Raw genomic sequence first — 20,129 nt, 5'->3', positions numbered from 1 at the left:
GGGGGGATTCAGCAATCATACAGTAACCAAGTACCTCCAAAAACTAATTCAAATGCTTTATGGAAGAAAAAAGAGGAACATTGGGTGGCCCATATGTTAAGAACACGGGGCCTGCTCTTAAGAAACTGGATAAGTGTAGAGCAAAATACATATCTGGGTTATTTAGAAGTTAAAGAATTATATTTCCATCTTACATAAATGTTCTTAAAAATCTGTATATCAAGCTAGTAACACTCATGGGTTTAAATAAAATAAACATAAAGTGTTTGTAACAGAGCTCCTGAGTTTTATACTTATGCTTTCTATAGATAAATCTTTTTACTTGAAATGAAGGGGGGCAAACATGGGGGGGGTGACTTGTGCCAGTGGGAAGTCTTTGCAACCCGTACAAAACAGGTGGAGACCATTGTGCCCCTTTGCCAAGATTCATTGACAACATAAAAAAGGTCTTTATCGGATGTTCAGGCATGTATATATAGCTGAATTTCAATACTTATTATAATATACTATTTATATACATATATTAAAAGTTACAGGCAATTAAATAATTGAACATTAAGGTTGTTGAATAATTCAAGAAGAGACATCAATCAGTTCTATGAGGTGGGCAGGTAGCATGTATCGGCAACATTTTTTCTGGCAAAACAAAATGAAGTTTTTTGTTTCATGATTCTATTCTCTAAAATTACCAAAAGTCTACCGGTCTGATTTACTAATATTTCCTCCACAAATTGTATTATTGTTCTAAATGTATTAAGTGTGAAAACCATGGAAACTCTAATACAAAACTTTGCCAAGTAAAAGCAGTCACGACCCCATAGAACTCAAAGAGAGCTGTGCTGATCCTTTTTTATCCATTCAAACTTTTAGAGGTTTTTTTCACTAGTAATTATCCAAAAAGCTCAACTTTTTAGAGGTTTTAGAGATATTCATATTTTTTAGTGTATTGTTCAGCATTTTTTTCCATTCATATGGATATTGTAATAACTTTCATGGCATTTGTGGTTTTAGAGAAATATGGGGTAATATAATGAAAGGCACTAAGTTTGCCCAGGAGCAATTCAACCTCAAATAAATAGGCCATCACAGTAGAAAAACAATTCCATTGGTGAGGACCACATTGGAATGTTAAAGCAGTACTTGCCTGGTGGGCAACTGCTTATCTGATAGTTAGCTCCTGGGTCAATGATCAGACTATCCAAAATTAGCCTTGATTATGGGTGTCCATATTGGACAAAGATCAACTTGTTTGGTCCATGCCAAATATTTTGAGGAGAAGGAAAGTCTAAATCCATGTAATTGATTGGGGGAATATTTGATTTTGCCTGGTATAAGTTTTTAAAAATTCTATATATAGCATTCCTGCACATGCAGTGCTTTTCAAAGAGCTCCCCATGACAGAGACATATACTAAAACTACTTTACATAAATATCTGTATGAATAAGTCAACTCAACTGGACATGCTGTGTTTTTCTCAAAGAGGTTTCACCAGTCATCCAACTGCCTTTCTCATTACAGAATGACTTGGAAATAAGATCCTTCTGGAATAAATACTCTGGAATGAGCCTCCGTTAGCGCTCATATCGCTCCAAAGAGGACACTGACAATACTGTGACACTTCCCTACCCGGGTCTTGTGTATGGCCAGCAAGCGGGTTAGGAGATCTCAACGGAAAGGGGCAAAAACATTGTCTCCACAAACTGCGTCACGGCCTATGTTGGACTTCCTCCAGCGGCCTGGTCCTGCTCCCACAGATCCACGATCACCACAGATGGCGTCGCAACCCAGCCTATTTGACAGTCAGCCCATTACTCCATCAGAAGGAAAGGCATCTGTCAGAAAATCAGATGAGGTACCGTTGGGCAAATTTAAACTATTATTACAACAGGAGCTTGATGCAACAGCTGCTAAAATCAAAGCTGATCTTACTAAACAGGTTGCTGAGCTGGGTCAGCGTACCTCAGATATAGAATCAAAGGTGGATGATATTATTACTGTTGTGGAATCACATGAGCAGGACATTGTTGCCTTACAGTCTCAAATGACTGAGATACAGGACAAGATTGAAGACTCTGACAATCGGTCTAGACGCAATAATGTCAGGATTCGAGGATTACCGGAATCTATTGTGGATTTACAATTATCTATTACGGAACTGTTACAGGGCCTTTTGCCAGAAGTCCCAGCTACAAGATTGAAAATGGATAGAGTACACCACGCTTTATGCCCACAGAGGCCGGAAGACCCACCCAGGGATCGCAAACAATGCTGACACCAATATGGGAAAGGGTTCTATCCAGATCTCAGAGGATGAAACCACGACAGGACATGATGATGGGGTGAGATTGTAAAGGTGTTTTCAGGCTGGGATACATTTCTCTCTACTTCCTAATAGAGTGTCCTCTAGAGACTTAATGAGGTTTAACATGTTTAATTTCAATAAGTGCAGGCTGGTTATGCTTCCTCCGAGTGGAACTGATTCATGTGGAGCCCTCTGGGTTTTCCGCATGGATCTCCAACATGTCTTCTTTTTTCCTCATTACATGACGTAATCTTTTGGTTTTTTGTGATTTGTTTGTTTATTTGTTTCTATGTTTTTGCTGATTTTGACAGATCTCTATATTTGTTTCCAGAGAGTGAATATTTTCTATTGAATCTTAGAATACTTGCCAGGTTAGGAGGGCAAATGGTTTATGTCTCTGGCAATACTTTTATATACAGTGTTCCTTCTCTGATGCTCCCTATTTTTCCTTTTCTATGGCAATTAAGGTCCTCAGCATTAATGCACAGGGATTGAATTCCCCTGTGAAACTGACCAAAGCGTTCTCATATTGTGCATCCATACACACTGACATTGTATGCTTGCAAGAGACTCATTTTTCCCATGTATCTTACCCTAAATTTTTCCACAAACGATACCCGCAGGTGCTCCTAGCTACTAGTCCAACAAAGACCAAAGGAGTAGCTATTGCCTCCATTCCGGATTAGCCCTCACTATTAACAAAACAATCACTGACCCGGAAGGCCGATATATTATTGTAACTGTTCACGTTGGAGATACACCCATTACAATTGTGTCATATTATGCTCCAAATACCCAACAGTTAGCCTTTTTACGGAAATTGGTTCAGACCTGTTCGGAAATCCAGGAAGACAGCTTGTTCTATGTGGAGATTCTAATCTTATCTGGGATCAGGCACGGGATTGTATGAGTGCCCCTAGGGGTCAACAGCGTCCTATACTTAGTAAAGATTCTATAGCCTTTAAAGGGTTGCTATGTTCTTATAATTTAATTGATGCTTGGAGAGAATATAATCCTGATGTTTTGCAATTTTCACATTATTCAGCCCCACATAAAGTGTCCACCAGAATAGACCACATTTTTCTTTCGGCCACTTTGGTCCCCTCTATCCGTTCTGCTAAAATGCTTAATATTGGGTGGTCTGACCATTGTCCAGTCCTGATTACTTTATCTAGCATATTGGAGAGACCCAAGACCAGATTTTGGAGACTCAATGAGTCCCTGTTGAGTATTCTTGATGTGGTTACTTTGATTCAAAAGTCCCTTATCGATTACTTTAATGAGAATGTAAATTCTGTCTCCTCTCCTATTATGCTATGGGAAGCCCATAAACTGGTTATTAGAGAAAGCTTTATCCAGATTGGTTCTAGACGTAAGAGAGATAGGGACTCCAAAATTAAGGTTTTGACATGTGAATTGGATAAATTAATGACTTTACAGATAGAATCCCCATTGGAGAATTACACCCTACAGATTAGGCAATTACAAAAAGATTTAGATTTATTAATGACTACTTATGCTGAAAAGAAATTAAGATGGGCTAAACATAAGATGTACTGTTGTCCTGATAAACCAGGCAGGATGTTAGCAGTTGAATGAACGCAATGTTCCCCAAACGATCCATAGAATACGAACCGCTTCTGGTCACTTAACCGGGAACTAGTGATGGGCGAATTTATTCGCCAGGCGCGAATTCGCGGCAAATTTGCGCGATTCGCCGCCAGCGAATAAATTCGCGAAACGCCCGCGAAAATTCGCGGCAAAAATTCGCCGGCGTCAAAAAAAATTTTCCGAAAAAATGGACGCCGGCGTAAAAAATGGGCGCCGGCGTCAAAAACGGCACCATTTTGCGAATTTTTCGCCGTTTCGCGAAATTCGCACATTTTTCGGCGAAGCGAAACGGCGCAAATTCGCCCATCACTACCGGGAACTCATCTAAAATAGCTACTGAATTTGCCAATTTTTATCGGAAATTACATTCTAAACCGGGTAACGTCCCTCTGGTAAAATATGATAAGCTTTTTAGTGACCTCGATCTCCCTAGCTTGACAGAAAACCAATCTCAGTGAATGGACGAGGACATTACACTTGAGAAAGTACAATTTGCGATCATAGATCTGGGGTCGGGGAAAGCCCCTGGCCTAGATGGGCTCTCTAATATTTATTACAAAAAAATTCTCCCAGAGCTAGGCCCTTACTTAACCAAAATGTTCAATGCATTGAAAGTGGGTGGGACATTTCAAGCTGAGACTTTAAAGGCTCAAATATCTGCGATCCCCAAGCCCGACTCCAATTTATCAGACTGCAAAAATTATCGACCAATTTTGGTGTTAAATAAGGATGTTCAGCTTCTGGGGGAAATATTAGCTATTAGGATCAACTCCTTTCTACCTCAAATAATCCACAGAGACCAAGTGGGGTTCGTTCCTAGTCATCACGCAGGGGATGCTATCAGACGTTTGATTCTATTGACTCAGCATGCCAAATCTTCAGGGGTTAAATCAATGCTGCTTAAGTTGGATATTCACAAAGCCTTTGATTCCCTATATTGGGACTTTCTGTATTTTTCTCTGAGCAAATGGGGAATCGGTGATAAATTTAAAACTTGGATCCACTCGCTTTATCATGGCCCCTCTGCGTTGGTTAATATAATGGGTTTTCTATCTGAACCCTTTTTGATTCACCGGGGGACCCGTCAAGGGTGCCCTCTTTCTCCTATCTTATTCAATTTAACTATAGAGCCCCCTAGCGGCCGCTATTAGATCTAATTTAAATATTAAAGGGATTGAGGTTGGCGGAGCTCAACATAAAGTCATCTTATTTGCTGATGATTTATCACTTGTAATTTCACATCCGTTAACCTCTCTCCCTAATTTATTTAATCTATTAGAGGCATTTAGTCAAATATCTGGCCTTCATATTAACCATAACAAAACCGAGGCTCTTAATGTCAATCTATCCCAGGAAGCTGCAAAGTTGTTACAACTTAATTTTGAATTGGTATGGCAGCCCCATTTTATCTCCATATTGGGGGTTAAGTTAACTCGGAATTATGATTCCCTATACAAATATAACTATCCCCCGGTTTACAAGTCCCTGTATGCTTTGTTGGACAAATGGCACTGTTATCACATCTCGTGGATAGGGAGGATTCACTCTATTAAGATGACTATTTTGCCCAAGATCTTATATCTCTTTAGAATTCCAATCCCTATTCCTTTAGCTGATAAGTCCCGATTTAACACTAAAATTTTACAATTTGTTTGGGCGAAGAAACACCCTAGAATACGCCATTCTGTATTAACTTACCCTAGAAACAAAGGAGGTCTTGGCCTGCCTAATTGGCACTATTATTATAAGGCAGCTCAGATCTCCCAAATCTTAGCTTTACACTCTATAAATGATTGCCCTCACTGGGTTTCTTTGGAAAGGTCACATACCCTACCATATTCTCCGGCAGCATTGATATGGTCCCCCCTAAACAACAACCATTAACGGGGAGTGTTTGACTCACACCTTGAAAATTTACAATCAGCTTACACACCAGCTATGCCTCTTCTGGGGAACCCCCTATTTCACCCAGGGTTACAGCCTTTAGTTTTCCAATGGTGGACTTCCACAAGTATACACTATTTGGGACAGTTATACACTAGAACAGGACCATATACCCTTCAACACCTTATTGATAAATATCTCGTCCCTCCTTCAGAATATTTCCGTTTGCAACAACTATTACATTTTGCTCGGTCTCGATGGAACTTTGAGGGTGGGGTGAATGCATCTCAGTCGTTTTTTGAGCTATGGTGTTCACGGAACCCCCTGAGTCAGAAAGTAATTTCCTTGCTATATAGAAACTTTTATGACAATATAGAGCCAGCTCAGATGACATACATAAAATCATGGCAAAGAGATTTGAACTGTCAATTAGATGGAGACGAATGGGAGTCGATCTGGAGCAATATCATGCGATCCTCTAAAAATGTTTCTTTGCTTGAGACTAATTACAAAGTTTTATTCAGGTGGTACCTGGTTCCAGCCCATATAGCTAAATTTGCCCCATCTGCAGACTCTAGCTGTTTTCGTAAGTGTGGACACGAGGGTACTATGTTCCATGTATAGAGGGAATGTACGAGTGTGCGTTGATTCTGGATTAGAATTTACACTATGACACACTCTGTGTTCCAAGTTGCAATTCCTAGGCATCCCAATACTGCTTTACTAGGGCAAAAACCTGGCCAACTCACTTGGACACAATTTCAACTTTTTACGGCCATTACAACTGCTGCTAAAAGCACTATTGCGAAAGCATGGAAAACAAAGGTATTGTCCATTGAGATCACTTAACATAAAATAGACTGGATCATGACTCAAGAAAAAATGACCAGTATCTTAAATGACTCCCATAGCAGATTTCTAAAAATTTGGGGTCCATGGCTGGAATACAGGTACGGGCCTGGATATCACTTGGCACTGCTTAGTATTTAATTTTCTTTTTCTTTATCAGTTTACTGGTGTCCTTTGTAGGACCATCAATCACTGGGACCATAGGTGGATCTGTCATTTAGTTTGTTAATTGTTATAAAAATATACAATGTGTTATTACTATGTTTAATCACGCAGAACTGGTTATCTTCTGTTAGCTACTATGTTAGGTCTATTTGTATGGATGAGATACTATATATCCTATTACATGATGACTGTAAGAACCCATGTAACTATAATTGACAGCATTCTTGAATTTAAATCTGTATAATGGCCTGCATTTTCATTATGCTGATATCTGCTAACTATGTATACTATATTCTGTAAAACATAATAAAAATTATTGAAATAAAAAAAAAAAAATACTCTGGAATGTTGCTCCAATCAGCATAAACTGATTCTCATAATCAGCAGGAATGTCAAAAAGTTAGGATTTGATTCTATTAGCATGATTAGAAGAGCCAGTTGAAACAGTGAGAAAACTGTTGCTAAAAACTGTTGTCACCTTTGACAACAGAACAAAACTTGATGCAGAGCAAGTGTGTTCCTTACTGGACCATCTATTTCAAGTACAAGGATACATTCTACAGGCAGAAGCATGGCTGCACGATGTGATCAGCAGTTTCACTTTAAACCCAGCAACACACTGAAGCAGCAATTGGTTCATCCAAAAGATCCAAGCCCAAAACACAAGAAGAGTAACATTGTGTATGCAGTGCAGTGAGGAGTGTTCTGATTTGTATTTGGGAGAAACCAGTGTCTGGCACAGCTCAGAAGAGTCAGCTCCTCTGGTCAGAACTCAGCCGTTTACCTACATCCAAAGGAAACACGTTTGAAGACTGCCAAGTCCAGATAATAGACTGGGAGAACAACTGGTTCAAAAGAGGTGTTAAAGAAGCCATATATGTAAAAACTGAAAAACCAAGTTTTAATAGAGGCGGGGGTGCAAAATCTATTGTCTCCCACATACAGTACAATTCTGTTTTGACACCTCTCCCTGGAAGGTTTAATAAAACATCAAAGCTCCAATCTTCCTAATACCATCAACACCTAATTTAATAACATTCTGAACTGAGAAAGCCAGTTGGTTGACTTGGCAAATGTCTTCAAGAAAAACACAGCTAGTTCAGTTGATTTGACTTACTTCTACAGATACACAGTTCAAAAGGATGTCACTAAATTCAACTCAAAATCGAGATTTGGGAAAAAACAAGTAAAAATATATATAGGGGCCGATTCATGAAGCTCGAGTGAAGGATTCGAATTAAAAAAACTTCGAATTTCGAAGTATTTTTTGGGTACTTCGACCATCGAATTGGTTAAATTCGATTGAATTCGATCGAATTCGAACGATTCGAACGATTCGAAGTAAAAATCGTTCGACTATTCGACCATTCGATAATCGAAGTACTGTCTCTTTAAAAAATACTTCGACCACCTACTTCGGTAGATAAAACCTACCGAAGTCAAAGTTTGCCTATGGGGAAGGTCCCCATAGGCTTGCCTGTGATTTTTTGATCGAAGGATTTTCCTTCGATCGTTGGATTAAAATCCTTCGAATCGTTCGATTCGAAGGATTTAATCGTTCGAACGAAGGAATAATCCTTCGATCGTTCGATCGCAGCATTTGCGCTAAATCGTTCGACTTCGATATTCGAAGTCGAACGATTTTAGTTCCCAGTCGAATATCGAGGGTTAATTAACCCTCGTTATTCGACTCTTGATGAATCGGCCCCTTAATGTTTATATAAAACACACACCACTTTAGTGTTACCACATTCACTCTTATCAATGTATGAAAACCAAAATGTAAACCCTTTAGTTACATCAAAGTGCTAATACCAAACATACATAAAACACAGTGAAAAAGTTGTGTTTTGGAGAGGGAATGTTTTTATAGAATATGGTTGATATTCACACTTCTACCAGGCTAAAAATTCTATAGGAACTACTGCACGAAAATTCTGCGATTTTAAAAAGAACAAATTTGTGAGTTTATCTTTTATTTCCTTATTAAAATATATTATATTAAAAATATTATAAAAATATTATTAATATAAAATATATTATATTAAAATATAAAAATGCTACTACACATGTTATTATTTATTTCCCACAAAGGAGATTCTTGAAGATGAATCTCTGAGAAACTGAGATACAACACATTCTTGTTTTTCCCCCTAATTTCGATTTCAAGGTGCATTCAGTGACATCCTTTTAAACTGTGTACTTTGGAGGTGGAAGAGAACCTTAAATTATCACTGGACTGGGGGTAACACTTTGTTTGGGACTTGGCAATTTGAATTTTATTTCTACAGATAAACCATGACCTGGATAAATGAGAATCTTCACAAAGATACTTTAAATCAAATAATGAAATATATTAAATTATTAAACACACACACATATATAAGTGCATATTTTGTGCAAAACAGTTGAACTCTTACATTATACAGAGAGGAATATGTTTTCCAGGGATATCTGGTATATAATACACCCCAGTGTGTACAGATTGGACTCCTCCGATGATGATGTCTCCATCCTGAAAGTATTTGTATTCATACTTAGGCTTGGTAAAGTGAATACGACACTGTAAGTCTGACCCACTCAGCTCAGTACTGCAGGGTGTTACCCATATCACTGCCAGGAAGAATATCACACTCAGTTGAACCAATGAAAGATCTCTGGTTATAGACCATGAAACACTTCTCATTTCTTTTGTACAGAGACACAATCATAATATGTGTTCTCAAGTAGTGATACATCTATTGCTCTTATCTCTGATAGTGGACTGTGCATTAGTCTCCTTATAAACATTCTCTGTGTGTTGAAATGTCTCTTGTGCTCTATGTAGAACCTGCAATTAAACTATTTTTAACCCCCCCAAATGTCCATTTCGACTTCTTACAAATAGACTCTCATTATGACACATTATTACATTTATTTTCTTTGAATTTTAACTATAATAAAAATCAATGTCTGATAAATGTATTTTATTACATTATTTTATTCTTAAAGGACCAGTAACACAAACATTTTGTATGTAAAAAAATAAAAGCACTCCCTCATATAACACATCTAACTTGGACAAAGTCAATTATTTTTATTGTTTTATACATAAATACCTAGATAAAATCCCTCTTCCGGTTGTCTGCTGCATTGAAATGGTGATGGGGCGACATACATTCTTTTATGTATGCACTTTTTCTTTAAAACCAGAAGTTAGTGGCTTTTGCTTCACAAAGGATTTTCCTGTCTTAGTCTCCATCTCCATTTGAATCAAACAGTTTGTATAGAGGAAAGGGTGTGTGGTAGCATTATCCTTAGCCTGATTTATTTCTAACAGGGTTAGATAGTGAAGAAAAGAGCTTGTGGTCTCCCATCACTGTCTGGGTGAATCCCTGCCCTCCAGTCAGACGGGTTTCTTTACCTTTCAGGCTCTGACAGCTGGTGCAGGTCAGGAGGACTCGCACGCATGCGCAATCGCGCAATGATGTCGGAATGCTATAATGTCTTCAACATGCATGCGATGAGTGCATCAAATGTGATGACATCATTAAAGTGCGTGCTTTGTTTAAAAACAAAGATGTCCTTGCATTTTGATTGGTCTCCTGCCTGTCTATCAAATTATTACTCCTTCCCGATTGATTCCTTGCCCCTTAAATAGTGCTCCCTCTGTTTACTCATTGGCCAAACTGGCTTCTGTTCCCTCAGGACCAGTTCAAGCTTGTGTTCATTTTGATCCTTTAATTTCACCTTGGCCTGATTATTTGACTACTGATTCTTGCTGCCTGACCAAACTTCTGCCTGACCTTGACTTAATTTTCAGCCTAATCCTTGTCTCCACGCTTCACCTCTGTAGAGCTCTAGTCCCCTGTTTCCTCCACTGCAGAAAGTTCCGTGACCCCAAAAGGGCATTGGCAAAAACTTGCAAGGGAGTGTCAGAGCCACCTAGAGGATTCTCAACATGCAGCCTTCCAAGGGTATACTTGTTAAAAGACTGTTACTGTAAGCTTGGGCCTGAAAAAGAGAAATGGATCCCTCTCAAGCTGATGGTCCTCTCATTTTCTGGAGTCCATTCTAGAGGTACTCATGAAGCGCCTTGAGGCCCAAGAGGCACTCAGATATATCTGACTCAAAACTTGCAGCATCTGTCATCCCGTCTAGAAAACTTGCAGGACACCCAACAGGTACTATCTCCATCTGTCTCTAATGTACCACCAGCTCCTGCCCTAGCCTTGGCTTCACAGCCTATTGGGGAGGCTTCTACTTGGAAACCAAGGATCTCTGCACAAGCCTCAGCCACGGCCACAGGAAAACTTCAATGCCTAGGGCGGAGGGTGGAGACCTTCCTGGGCACTGTTGCCTCTTCTCCAAGGAAGAGTTATTCTCGTCTCTTGATTTCCAGTTCTATTAAATATTTGTCTAAGAAAATCTCCTGCCAAGCCTTTATTGATTCTGATGCTGCCAGAAATTTCATTGACTTGAGTTTTGCTAGATGTTCTGCTTTGCCTATCGTTCCTCTAATGGTTCCTGTAGCAGTTTCCCCAGGTCTCATTACCTCCTCTACTCCACCTCTACAAGTTGGCAGTCTTCACTCTGAAGAGATCTCATTTCTGGCAATTTCCTTCCCATCCACGGCAGTCATTTTAGGTCTACCCTGGCTACAGCTGCATAATCCAGCAATTGACTGGTCTTCTGGAGAATTTTCTACTTGGAGTTCATTGTATTTCTCTGACTGCCTTTCCACTTTTTCCAATCTGTACCTGTTTCCGCAGTATCTACTGTGGTTGAGTCCCTACCTGCCTGCTACAAGGACATTTTTGGATGTTCAAAAAGAAGAGGGTTGAAGTTCTTCCCCCCATAGACCCTACAAATGTAGCCGTTGACCTAATTTCGGGTAGTGTTCCCCCAAGGGGAAGAACTTATCCATGTCGATACCAGAAACCCAGGCTATGAAGGACAACTGTAGGTCCATATTCAGCCGAATTTGAATCGTTCAAATCGAAGTAATAGTGTATTCGATCGAATTTGATTAGAAGTTTTTTCCCCCCCCAAAAAAACTTTGATTTTTCAAAGTCCACCAATTGACTCCAAATAGGTTGTAGAAGGTCCCCCATAGGCTAAAACAGAAATTTGGCAAGTTTTAGATGGCAAATGGTCGAAGTTGAATTTTTAAAGAGACCGTACATAATACATTTTGATATTCAATTTTCGATTTTTTTCAAATTTAAATTGAATTTGGACTAATCCCTAGTTGAAGTTCAAAAAATAGCTTGAAATTATTATTTTTTTTTTCAATCGAAAATTCACCTTGACCGTTGATAAATCTGCCCCTTAGTGATGAGCAAATATGCTCTGTTTGTGAAAATGTCCTATAATTGCTGAATTATTTGTAAATTTGTTACAATATTTCTAACTTTGACAACATATTTATTCTTTGTTTGCAGAAATGGAAAATTGTCCAATACAATTGTACCATGTGTATTGAGAAGCAAACTGCGTTCCTCTCATATGAAGATGATTCCCTAACGCTGGTCTTTATTGTCCTCTCTGTGGTGTCTATTTTATTAGTGACAGTTAAAATAGGAATTTTTGTTTCATATCGAGACACTCCATTAGTGAAGGCCAACAATCGCAATCTGAGCTTTATTCTCCTTTTCTCCATCAAGCTGAGCTTCCTCTCTGTGTTTTTGTTCCTTGGTCGCCCATCTGATATAACCTGCATCCTCCGACAAACCTCTTTTGGGACCAATTTCTCCATAGCTATGTCTTCTGTCCTGGCAAAAACAATTATGGTTTGTATTGCTTTCCAAGCCTCCAAGCTTGACAGTCAATGGAGAAAATGGTTCGGAGTCAAATTCACATATTTTATAGTCATTATTTGTTCATTCATTCAGTTTCTAATTAGTGCTATCTGGCTGACCATTTCTCCTCCATTCATGGAGCTCAACATTCTGTCTGAACCTGGAAAAATCATCATTCAGTGCAATGAGGGCTCTGTCATTGCCTTCCATATTGTCCTCTCCTACATGGGATTGTTGGCATCTGTGAGTTTCATTGTAGCTTTCTTGGCTCGGACATTACCGGACAGTTTTAATGAGGCCAAGTACATCACTTTCAGCATGTTGCTCTTCTGCAGTGTTTGGATCACAATGATCCCGGCATATCTAAGCACCAAAGGCAAATACATGGTGGCAGTGGAAATATTTGCCATAATCAATTCAAGCTGTGGCCTTCTCTTCTGTATATTTCTACCCAAATGTTACATTATTATATTTAAGCCAAATAGGAATACAAAGCAATATTTACTGGGGAATAATACATAGAGGAATGTATCAGCAAACATGACTTATTTGATACTAATTTATTTGTAATAATCTATAATCTGTAGGCTCTCCATTTGCTAATATATTTCAATGCATAGTAGGACAGTCTCACATACGTTTGGATACAGATAAAAAAATTATGTATACACAACCAATGTTGTTAGGTAACAACTGTATGTTACATGGTGTTTAGGCTCTCCATTTGCTATGTAATAAAAATATATTTCAATGAAAAGTAAGATAGTCTCATACACTCTTGGATACAAATAAGTATTTATACACAACAAATGTTGTTAGGTAAAAGCTCTATGTTACATGGCTTATTGTCATCAAGTTCATTGTGTCATTATTACCATTAGTGAGTGATTCTTTGTGTACAAGTGTATGTACCTATTAATACAGTCTGCTAAGGGAACCCTAGAATTATCACCATATTAGGGTGGCCAAATCTCCAGGAGTCCAGCTCCAGGGTTCTCTAGTATAAATAATTACACTGTCTTTTCATTATTTCTAGCTCAGCTGCAAGTACCTTTAATGAATATCCTCAATGTTGTAATAGTTTTGTATAGTTGCAATTTTGGCTGCATTTAAACATGAGTACAAATACATATTCATGATATTCATAAATACTTACTAGTTCTTACAAAAAAGATATCTTTTGCCATTAATAATCAACAGTGTGAGATCAGAAGCAGAATTATGCTGCCTGCCAAGCAAGATTGCCTTGTGTGTTTAATGTGGAGTGCAACACACCTGGCAAAACAACATTCTACCCCCCCCCCCAATTATCTCTGCTGTAAATGACCCTGCATTACTAAAACAGACCCTGAGGCAGTCAAGCAAACCCTTGTTAAAGTATAGGAAATGTTTTGGATGGTAACCTATCCATTGAAGAAATGACCTTGGCAATTGAGTCTTTCCCAAATGGCAAAGCTCCAGGAGCTGATGGGATACTGATTGAGGTATCTCAAGCCAATGTTATCACTATGCTAATTAAACCTGACTAAATGGGTTTTATTCCAGCAAAACAGTAGCACTTAATGCCAGGCAGCTGTTATTAAGCTGTTATTAAACCTAATAGCAAAATGTGACAACCTAGGTCAGAGGGCTATAGCCAAAGAGGTTGACACAGTTGAATGGCCCTACTTATGGAAAGCTCTTACATACTCTGGCATTAATCCTGCCTTCCAAAAAATGGTCAAACTCATGTACCATACCTCCCAGGCTTCACTGCAGGTTAACGCCATGCTGACCACCCCATATTCCCTAGCAAGGAGAACCAGGCAAGGCTGCCCCCCTGTCCCCAATATTATGTGCACTAGCAATGGAACCTTTGGCCCAAGCATTTTGACAGGCACCCAGCATAGTAGGGTTTAGAATTCTTGTGTACCTGGAGTACAGGGCTTCTCACACCTTCTTTCTATAACCCAGCTATTCTGTGTGATTTCTGGTTTAAAGGTCAGTCCTACTAAATCGGTTCTATTCCTGGAAGACCCATCTGCTGCAGACTAACAGTTAACCCCCTGTGAGATGCAATAGTTGAGAAATTTACATTTCTAGGGGTGGAAGTATCTAACTGTAATGGAAATCGGTACTTATTTCCAAGATGAGGATGGCGTCCAAGATGGCGGCTCCCTGCCTCTCCATGTGGATCCTGCTGGTTGCAGTGCTATGACGTCAGCGTCTTCCCGTCTGCCGATTGGTCGTCGGCATCAGAATGGATGCCGGCGTCAGAACACCAGCATCAGCATCATGTCGTCATTGTGCCCAAATGTTTGGCCCCAAACCTGACCTATATAAAGCAATCTGGACACTGCAAACATTGCCCAAGTATAGGTTTAACTTTGTGTATTCCTGGGTGTGTTATTACTTATTCATTGATTCCTGTGTACCGACCTTGCCTGTTATTTTGTATTGACCCTTCTCTGCCTGGATTGAACTATTGCCCGGACTTTCGACTACTCTCTTGCCTAACCCTTCTGATACCACGAACGCTGGTCTAACTACCTGCCTCCTCCTTGGTCCGCACTCCAACTGTGCCTTTGGTCCCTTACATTATACTTGGGCCATGGACCCTTCTGAGGAGGCGTGACTTCGGAAGAGCCTTCCGTGGAATAGTCTCATGAATGGAGGTCTACGAAGCCCAGTAAACCCACTTTGGCCAAGCTCTAGAAGCTATCTTGGAAAAATTGTCTGCCCTTACACCGATGATTCAGGTCCCTTACTCTGCATCTGCCGCTATTCCTGTGGCATCTGCTCATGACTCCGAGCCTCGTATCCCGGAACCTCCACTCTTCAGTGGTGATCCTGTGGCCTGTAGAGGATTCATAAACCAATGTGAGATCCAGTTCACGCTGCTTCCCAATCAATATGTCTCAGAACACGCCAAGGTGGGGTACATCATTACTCGTCTGACTGGTAAAGCTTTGGAATGGGCATCTCCTCTGTGGGAGAAAGAGGATCCCTTAATCGATGACTCCAAGGCCTTTATCTGAGATCTGCGCACAGTGTTTGATGCTCCTGGCCGGGCAGCGTCCGCCTCCTCACGCCTGTTCCAGATTCGTCAGGGAACGCGTACTGTGCCAGAATACGCAATCGAGTTCCGTACGTTGGTTGCCGAGACTGGTTGGAACAATGAGAGCTACCATGCCGCTTTCTACAACGGACTCTCTATGCGCCTCAAGGATGATCTAGTCTCCCGTGAGCTGCCTACATGCTGGGAGGATCTTATTGCCCTGGCGGTCAAGGTGGATACTCGACAAAGGGAGCACCAAGCTGATAAGGAGCGGGTAAGGAAGTTCCAACCCATCCTGCCTCCCTGCTTCCAGAGACCTTTGCTCCCCAGCACTGCAGCATCTCCTTCTTCAGCTTCTGTTCCAGTTTCAATGCAGATTGGTCATGCTCGTCTCTCCGAACAGGAAAAATTGCGGAGAAGGGCTGCAGGACTTTGCCTTTATTGCAGGGGCAAATCACATTTTGCCCATGAGTGCCCTGTGAAGCCGGGAAACACCAACGCCTAGGTAAGTTTGGGGAAACTTACCTGGGCGGAATTGATCATCTTCCCCATTCCTCTGCTCATTGTTTTCTTCTTCCAGTACAGATCCAGCTTTCCTCCAAGACCATTTCTATTTAAGCCTTCCCTAGACTCCGGCGCTTTTGGGAATTTCTTGGACAAAGCATTTGTGGAATGTCAACAAGAAATCTGAAGAAACACTTCCTCCTCATCAGTCTTATGACTGCCCCATCAAACTTCTTCATGGCACTATGCCTCCTCGAGGACGTACTTATCTGCTCTCTCCTTCTGAAACAGCAGCGATGAAAGAGTACATCCAGGAAAATCTCCAAAGAGGCTTCATCCGCCCATTTTCTTCTCCTGCTGGTGCGGGGTTCTTCTTTGTCAAAAAGAAGGATGGCAGTCTACGACCTTGTATCGACTACCGTGGCTTAAACAGAATAACCGTGAAAAGCCGCTACCCTCTTGCCCTCATATCCGAGTTATTTGATCAGCTCAAGGCTGCCAGTATCTTCACCAAGCTAGATCTTTGTGGGGCCTATAATCTCATCCGGGCATGACGGACATTACGAGTATCTCGTAATGCCCTTTGGACTTTGTAACGCTCCTGCGGTTTTTCAAGAACTTGTTAATGACATCTTCCGGGACTGTTTAGGCCAAAGTGGTTGTTTACTTGGATGATATTCTAATCTTTTCCTCGAATCTCGTTGGTTGAACACCGGCTCCAGGTACGGGATGTCCTATCCCGACTGAGGAAGAATAATCTCTTCTCCAAACTTGAAAAATGCTCCTTTGAAGTTTCTTCTATTCCCTTCCTGGGGTATATTATTTTCCAACAAGGCTTCAAGATGGATCCAGCAAAAGTTTCGGCGATCCAAGATTGGCCCCTCCCCACCAGCACCAAACCTATACAGAGGTTTATTGGTTTCGCCAATTATTACAGACAGTTCGTCAAGGGTTTTTCGTCTAAGATTTCTCCAATCCTGTCCCTCATCCGGAAAGGGGGAAAAACTCAATGCTGGCCGTCTCAAGCTTTGGAAGCATTCAAGTCTCTCAAAGATTCCTTATCTTCTGCTCCAATCCTCAGACACCCTGATCCTCTTCTACCGTTCTTCATTGAGGTTGATGTTTCTGTTGTCGGGAATGGAGCTGTATTATCACAAAGATCCTCGTGTGATAGGAAATTGCATCCTTGTGCTTTCTTTTGTAAAAAGTTTTCATATCCCGAGCAGAACTATGACATTGGAAACCGGGAGCTGTTAGCTGTCAAATTAGCTCTAGAAGAATGGAGACATCTATTGGAAGGTTCCTCTGTACCAGTGTCTATCTTCACTGATCACAAAAACCTCGAATATATTCAATCTCTCAAACGCCTTAATCCAAGGCAAGCTAGGTGGGGCACTCTTCTTCTCACGTTTCAACTTTGTCATCACCTTCCGCTCTGATTCCAGAAACAAGAAGGCAGATGCCCTTTCCAGAAGCTTCATTCTTGAAGACTCTTGTTCTGAGGATCCTGAACCCATTGTGCCCCCTACCAAGATAATTGCTGCTTTGTTTCCCACCATGGCTTCCCAGTTGTTATCTGCGCAATCTTCTGCTCCTGTTGATACTCCCTTGGGAGTTGCATTTGTTCCTCCTGAACTTCGTCACTCCATCTTGTCTCAGTCCCATAACTCCAAACAGGCCGGCCATCCTGGAATTAAGAAGACTACTGAACTTTTGTCTTGCCTTGTTTGCTCCGAAAGGATGTTAAGGACTTTATTTCTTCTTGTTCCACTTGCGCAACCTCCAAGTCTAGTCATTCCCCTCCAAAGGGGTTGCTTCTTCCATTACCCATTGCCTCTCGACCTTGGACTCATTTGGCGATGGATTTCATTGTAGATTTACCTATCTCCCATGGGCATACGGTCATTTGGGTGTGATCGACAGGTTCAGCAAGATGGCCCATTTCATTCCTCTTCGTAAGTTGCCTTCTGCTCAAGAACTTTCAAAATTGTTTATCCATTTTTTTGTGTCTACGGTCAGAATCCCCTAGCGTTCCCTCAAAATCTCCTTCTCACGAACGTTCCTGCTGCCAATGATCAAGCCACTCACATGCTCGCTATCTGGCAAGCCACAAAAGCCAACTTGGAAATGTTGAGAAAAGAGTTCTCTTTCTCAAAAGAAGTTTGCCGATAAGAGAATAATTTCTTTCCCTCAGTATAATCTTGGTGACAAAGTCTGGTTTTCTACCAGAAACATTCGTCTCAAAGTGCCTACTCCCAAACTCGGTCCCAAGTTCATCTGCCCTTTTGCAATTGTCGAAATCATTAATCCTGTGGTGATTCGTCTGCAGCTTCAACCAGAGATGAAGGTTCCTAATGTCTTCCATGTGTCTCTTCTCAAGCCTGCAATACCTTCTTCTTCTTCTTTTTCATCCACTCCCACTCCTGTTCTTGTTGATGGGCACCAGGAGTTTGAAGTTAAAAGAATTCTGGATTCCTGGATCTCCAGAGACGTGTTGCAGTACCCAATTGAGTGGAAGGGGTTCGGTCCCAAGGAGTGCTCCTGCGTGAGAGGTTCTGACATCCATGCTCCCCTTCTTATCCAAAAATTTCACAAGCAGTTTCCATCCAGTCCCAGTCATGGTGGTCCTGAGGCCCCCCTTAAGGAAGGTAATGGAAATCGGTACTTACTTCCAAGATGATGATGGCATCCAAGATGGCAACTCCCTGCCTCTCTATGCAGATCCTGCTGGTCGTAGTGCTATGACGTCAACGTCTTCCTGTTTGCCGATTGGTCGCCGGCGTCAGAATGGATGCCAGCGTCAGAACGTGCGTCGGCGTCAGAACGCCAGCGTCAGCATCATGACATCATTGCGCCCAAACTTTTGGTGCCAAACCTGGCCTATATAAAGCAATCTGGACAATGCAAACATTGCCCAAGTATAGGTTTAACTTTGTGTATTCCTGGGTGTGTTATTACTTATTCATTGATTCCTGCGACCTTGCCTGTTATTTTGTATGACCCTTCTCTGCCTGGATTGAACTATTGCCTGGACTTTCGACTACTCTCTTGCCTGACCCTTCTGATACCGTGAACTCTGGTCTAACTACCTGCCTCCTCCTTGGTCCACACTCCAACTGTGCCTTTGGGTCCTTACACTAACAACCTAGAGCAGTTTAGCAAGCACAATATTGACAAGCAGTTGAGATGGCTGACTGACAAAATAAAACTTTGGGAACGCCTTCCTCTGGGCTCGGTAGGTAGGATACAGCTTGTAAAATTTTTTCTCATGTCAACATTTTTGTATCCATTGTGGAACTCCCCACATGGATTCCCTCTAAAATCTTTGGTACCATCAATACTATACTGCTAAAATGTATCTGTGGGAACTCCAGATCCGAATTAAGTCTGCAAATACTTATTAGACCTAAGAATGAAGGTGGGCTAGCTCTGCCACACATGTTCAACTATTTCTTAGCAGCCCAGGTAAAACACATCTCCGTACTGCTGCAACCAATCTATTACCCCACCTTGTACAAGCTCTGGGCAGTTGTAACTAACACTCCAAACTTCCTTTGGCTACTACTACACTAGATCTAAATTAAATAAGAAGTACCTAATTGTCTCTTTGGCATTCCTCAGGTGTGGAATCGAGCCAGCTACCTACAGCAATACTGAGAACGAATTTTGTGGTACGTATCTAAACTAACAGGTACCACTCCAGCAATCTAGCCAGATGTCTGCCTATTAACCAATGAAATAAAAAATAATGTACCAGCAGCTCATAGACAGTTGATTTCAAAGGCCATAACCCCAAAAAGTTTTTAAAATATATTACTAATAAAAAAGTGCAGATTGAGAGTGTTGCTCCTTTAAATAATGGTAAATGGTAAACAGTATAATTGTAACAGATACAGAAAAGGTAAATGTGCTAAATAAGTTCTTTTTTCAGTGTTTACAATAGAGGAGTTGCCAGGTTCACTTCATAGCTGCACTGATAGCTCAGCTCAATCTAGT

At 40.8% G+C, this 20,129-nt stretch overlaps 1 protein-coding gene across 1 annotated transcript; it reads left to right on the top strand.

The window, feature by feature from the left end:
* The first annotated feature begins 2,280 nt into the window (after positions 1 to 2,280).
* LOC108705116 (vomeronasal type-2 receptor 26) lies at positions 2,281 to 14,121 on the top strand. The gene is made up of 3 exons (XM_018241922.2): positions 2,281 to 2,340; positions 12,236 to 12,903; positions 13,971 to 14,121. Exons 1-3 carry the CDS (start codon positions 2,281 to 2,283, stop codon positions 14,119 to 14,121), a joined length of 879 nt encoding a protein of 292 aa, XP_018097411.2.
* Positions 14,122 to 20,129: the final 6,008 nt, after the last annotated feature.

The sequence above is a fragment of the Xenopus laevis genome, chromosome 1L, assembly GCF_017654675.1.
Source record: "Xenopus laevis strain J_2021 chromosome 1L, Xenopus_laevis_v10.1, whole genome shotgun sequence".
Lineage (NCBI taxonomy): Eukaryota > Metazoa > Chordata > Amphibia > Anura > Pipidae > Xenopus > Xenopus laevis.
Note: the sequence above shows the minus strand (reverse complement) of the source record. Positions and strands in the feature narration are given on the sequence as shown.

Excerpts from the sequence above, each read along its gene's own strand:
- LOC108705116 (XM_018241922.2), top strand. The coding sequence starts at position 2,281 with ATGGGAAAGGGTTCTATCCAGATCTCAGAGGATGAAACCACGACAGGA. Across the intron at positions 2,341-12,235 it reads CGACAGGACATGATGATGGG|AAATGGAAAATTGTCCAATA; the intron begins GTGAGATTGTAA and ends CTTTGTTTGCAG. Across the intron at positions 12,904-13,970 it reads AATGAGGCCAAGTACATCAC|TATAGGAAATGTTTTGGATG; the intron begins TTTCAGCATGTT and ends CCCTTGTTAAAG.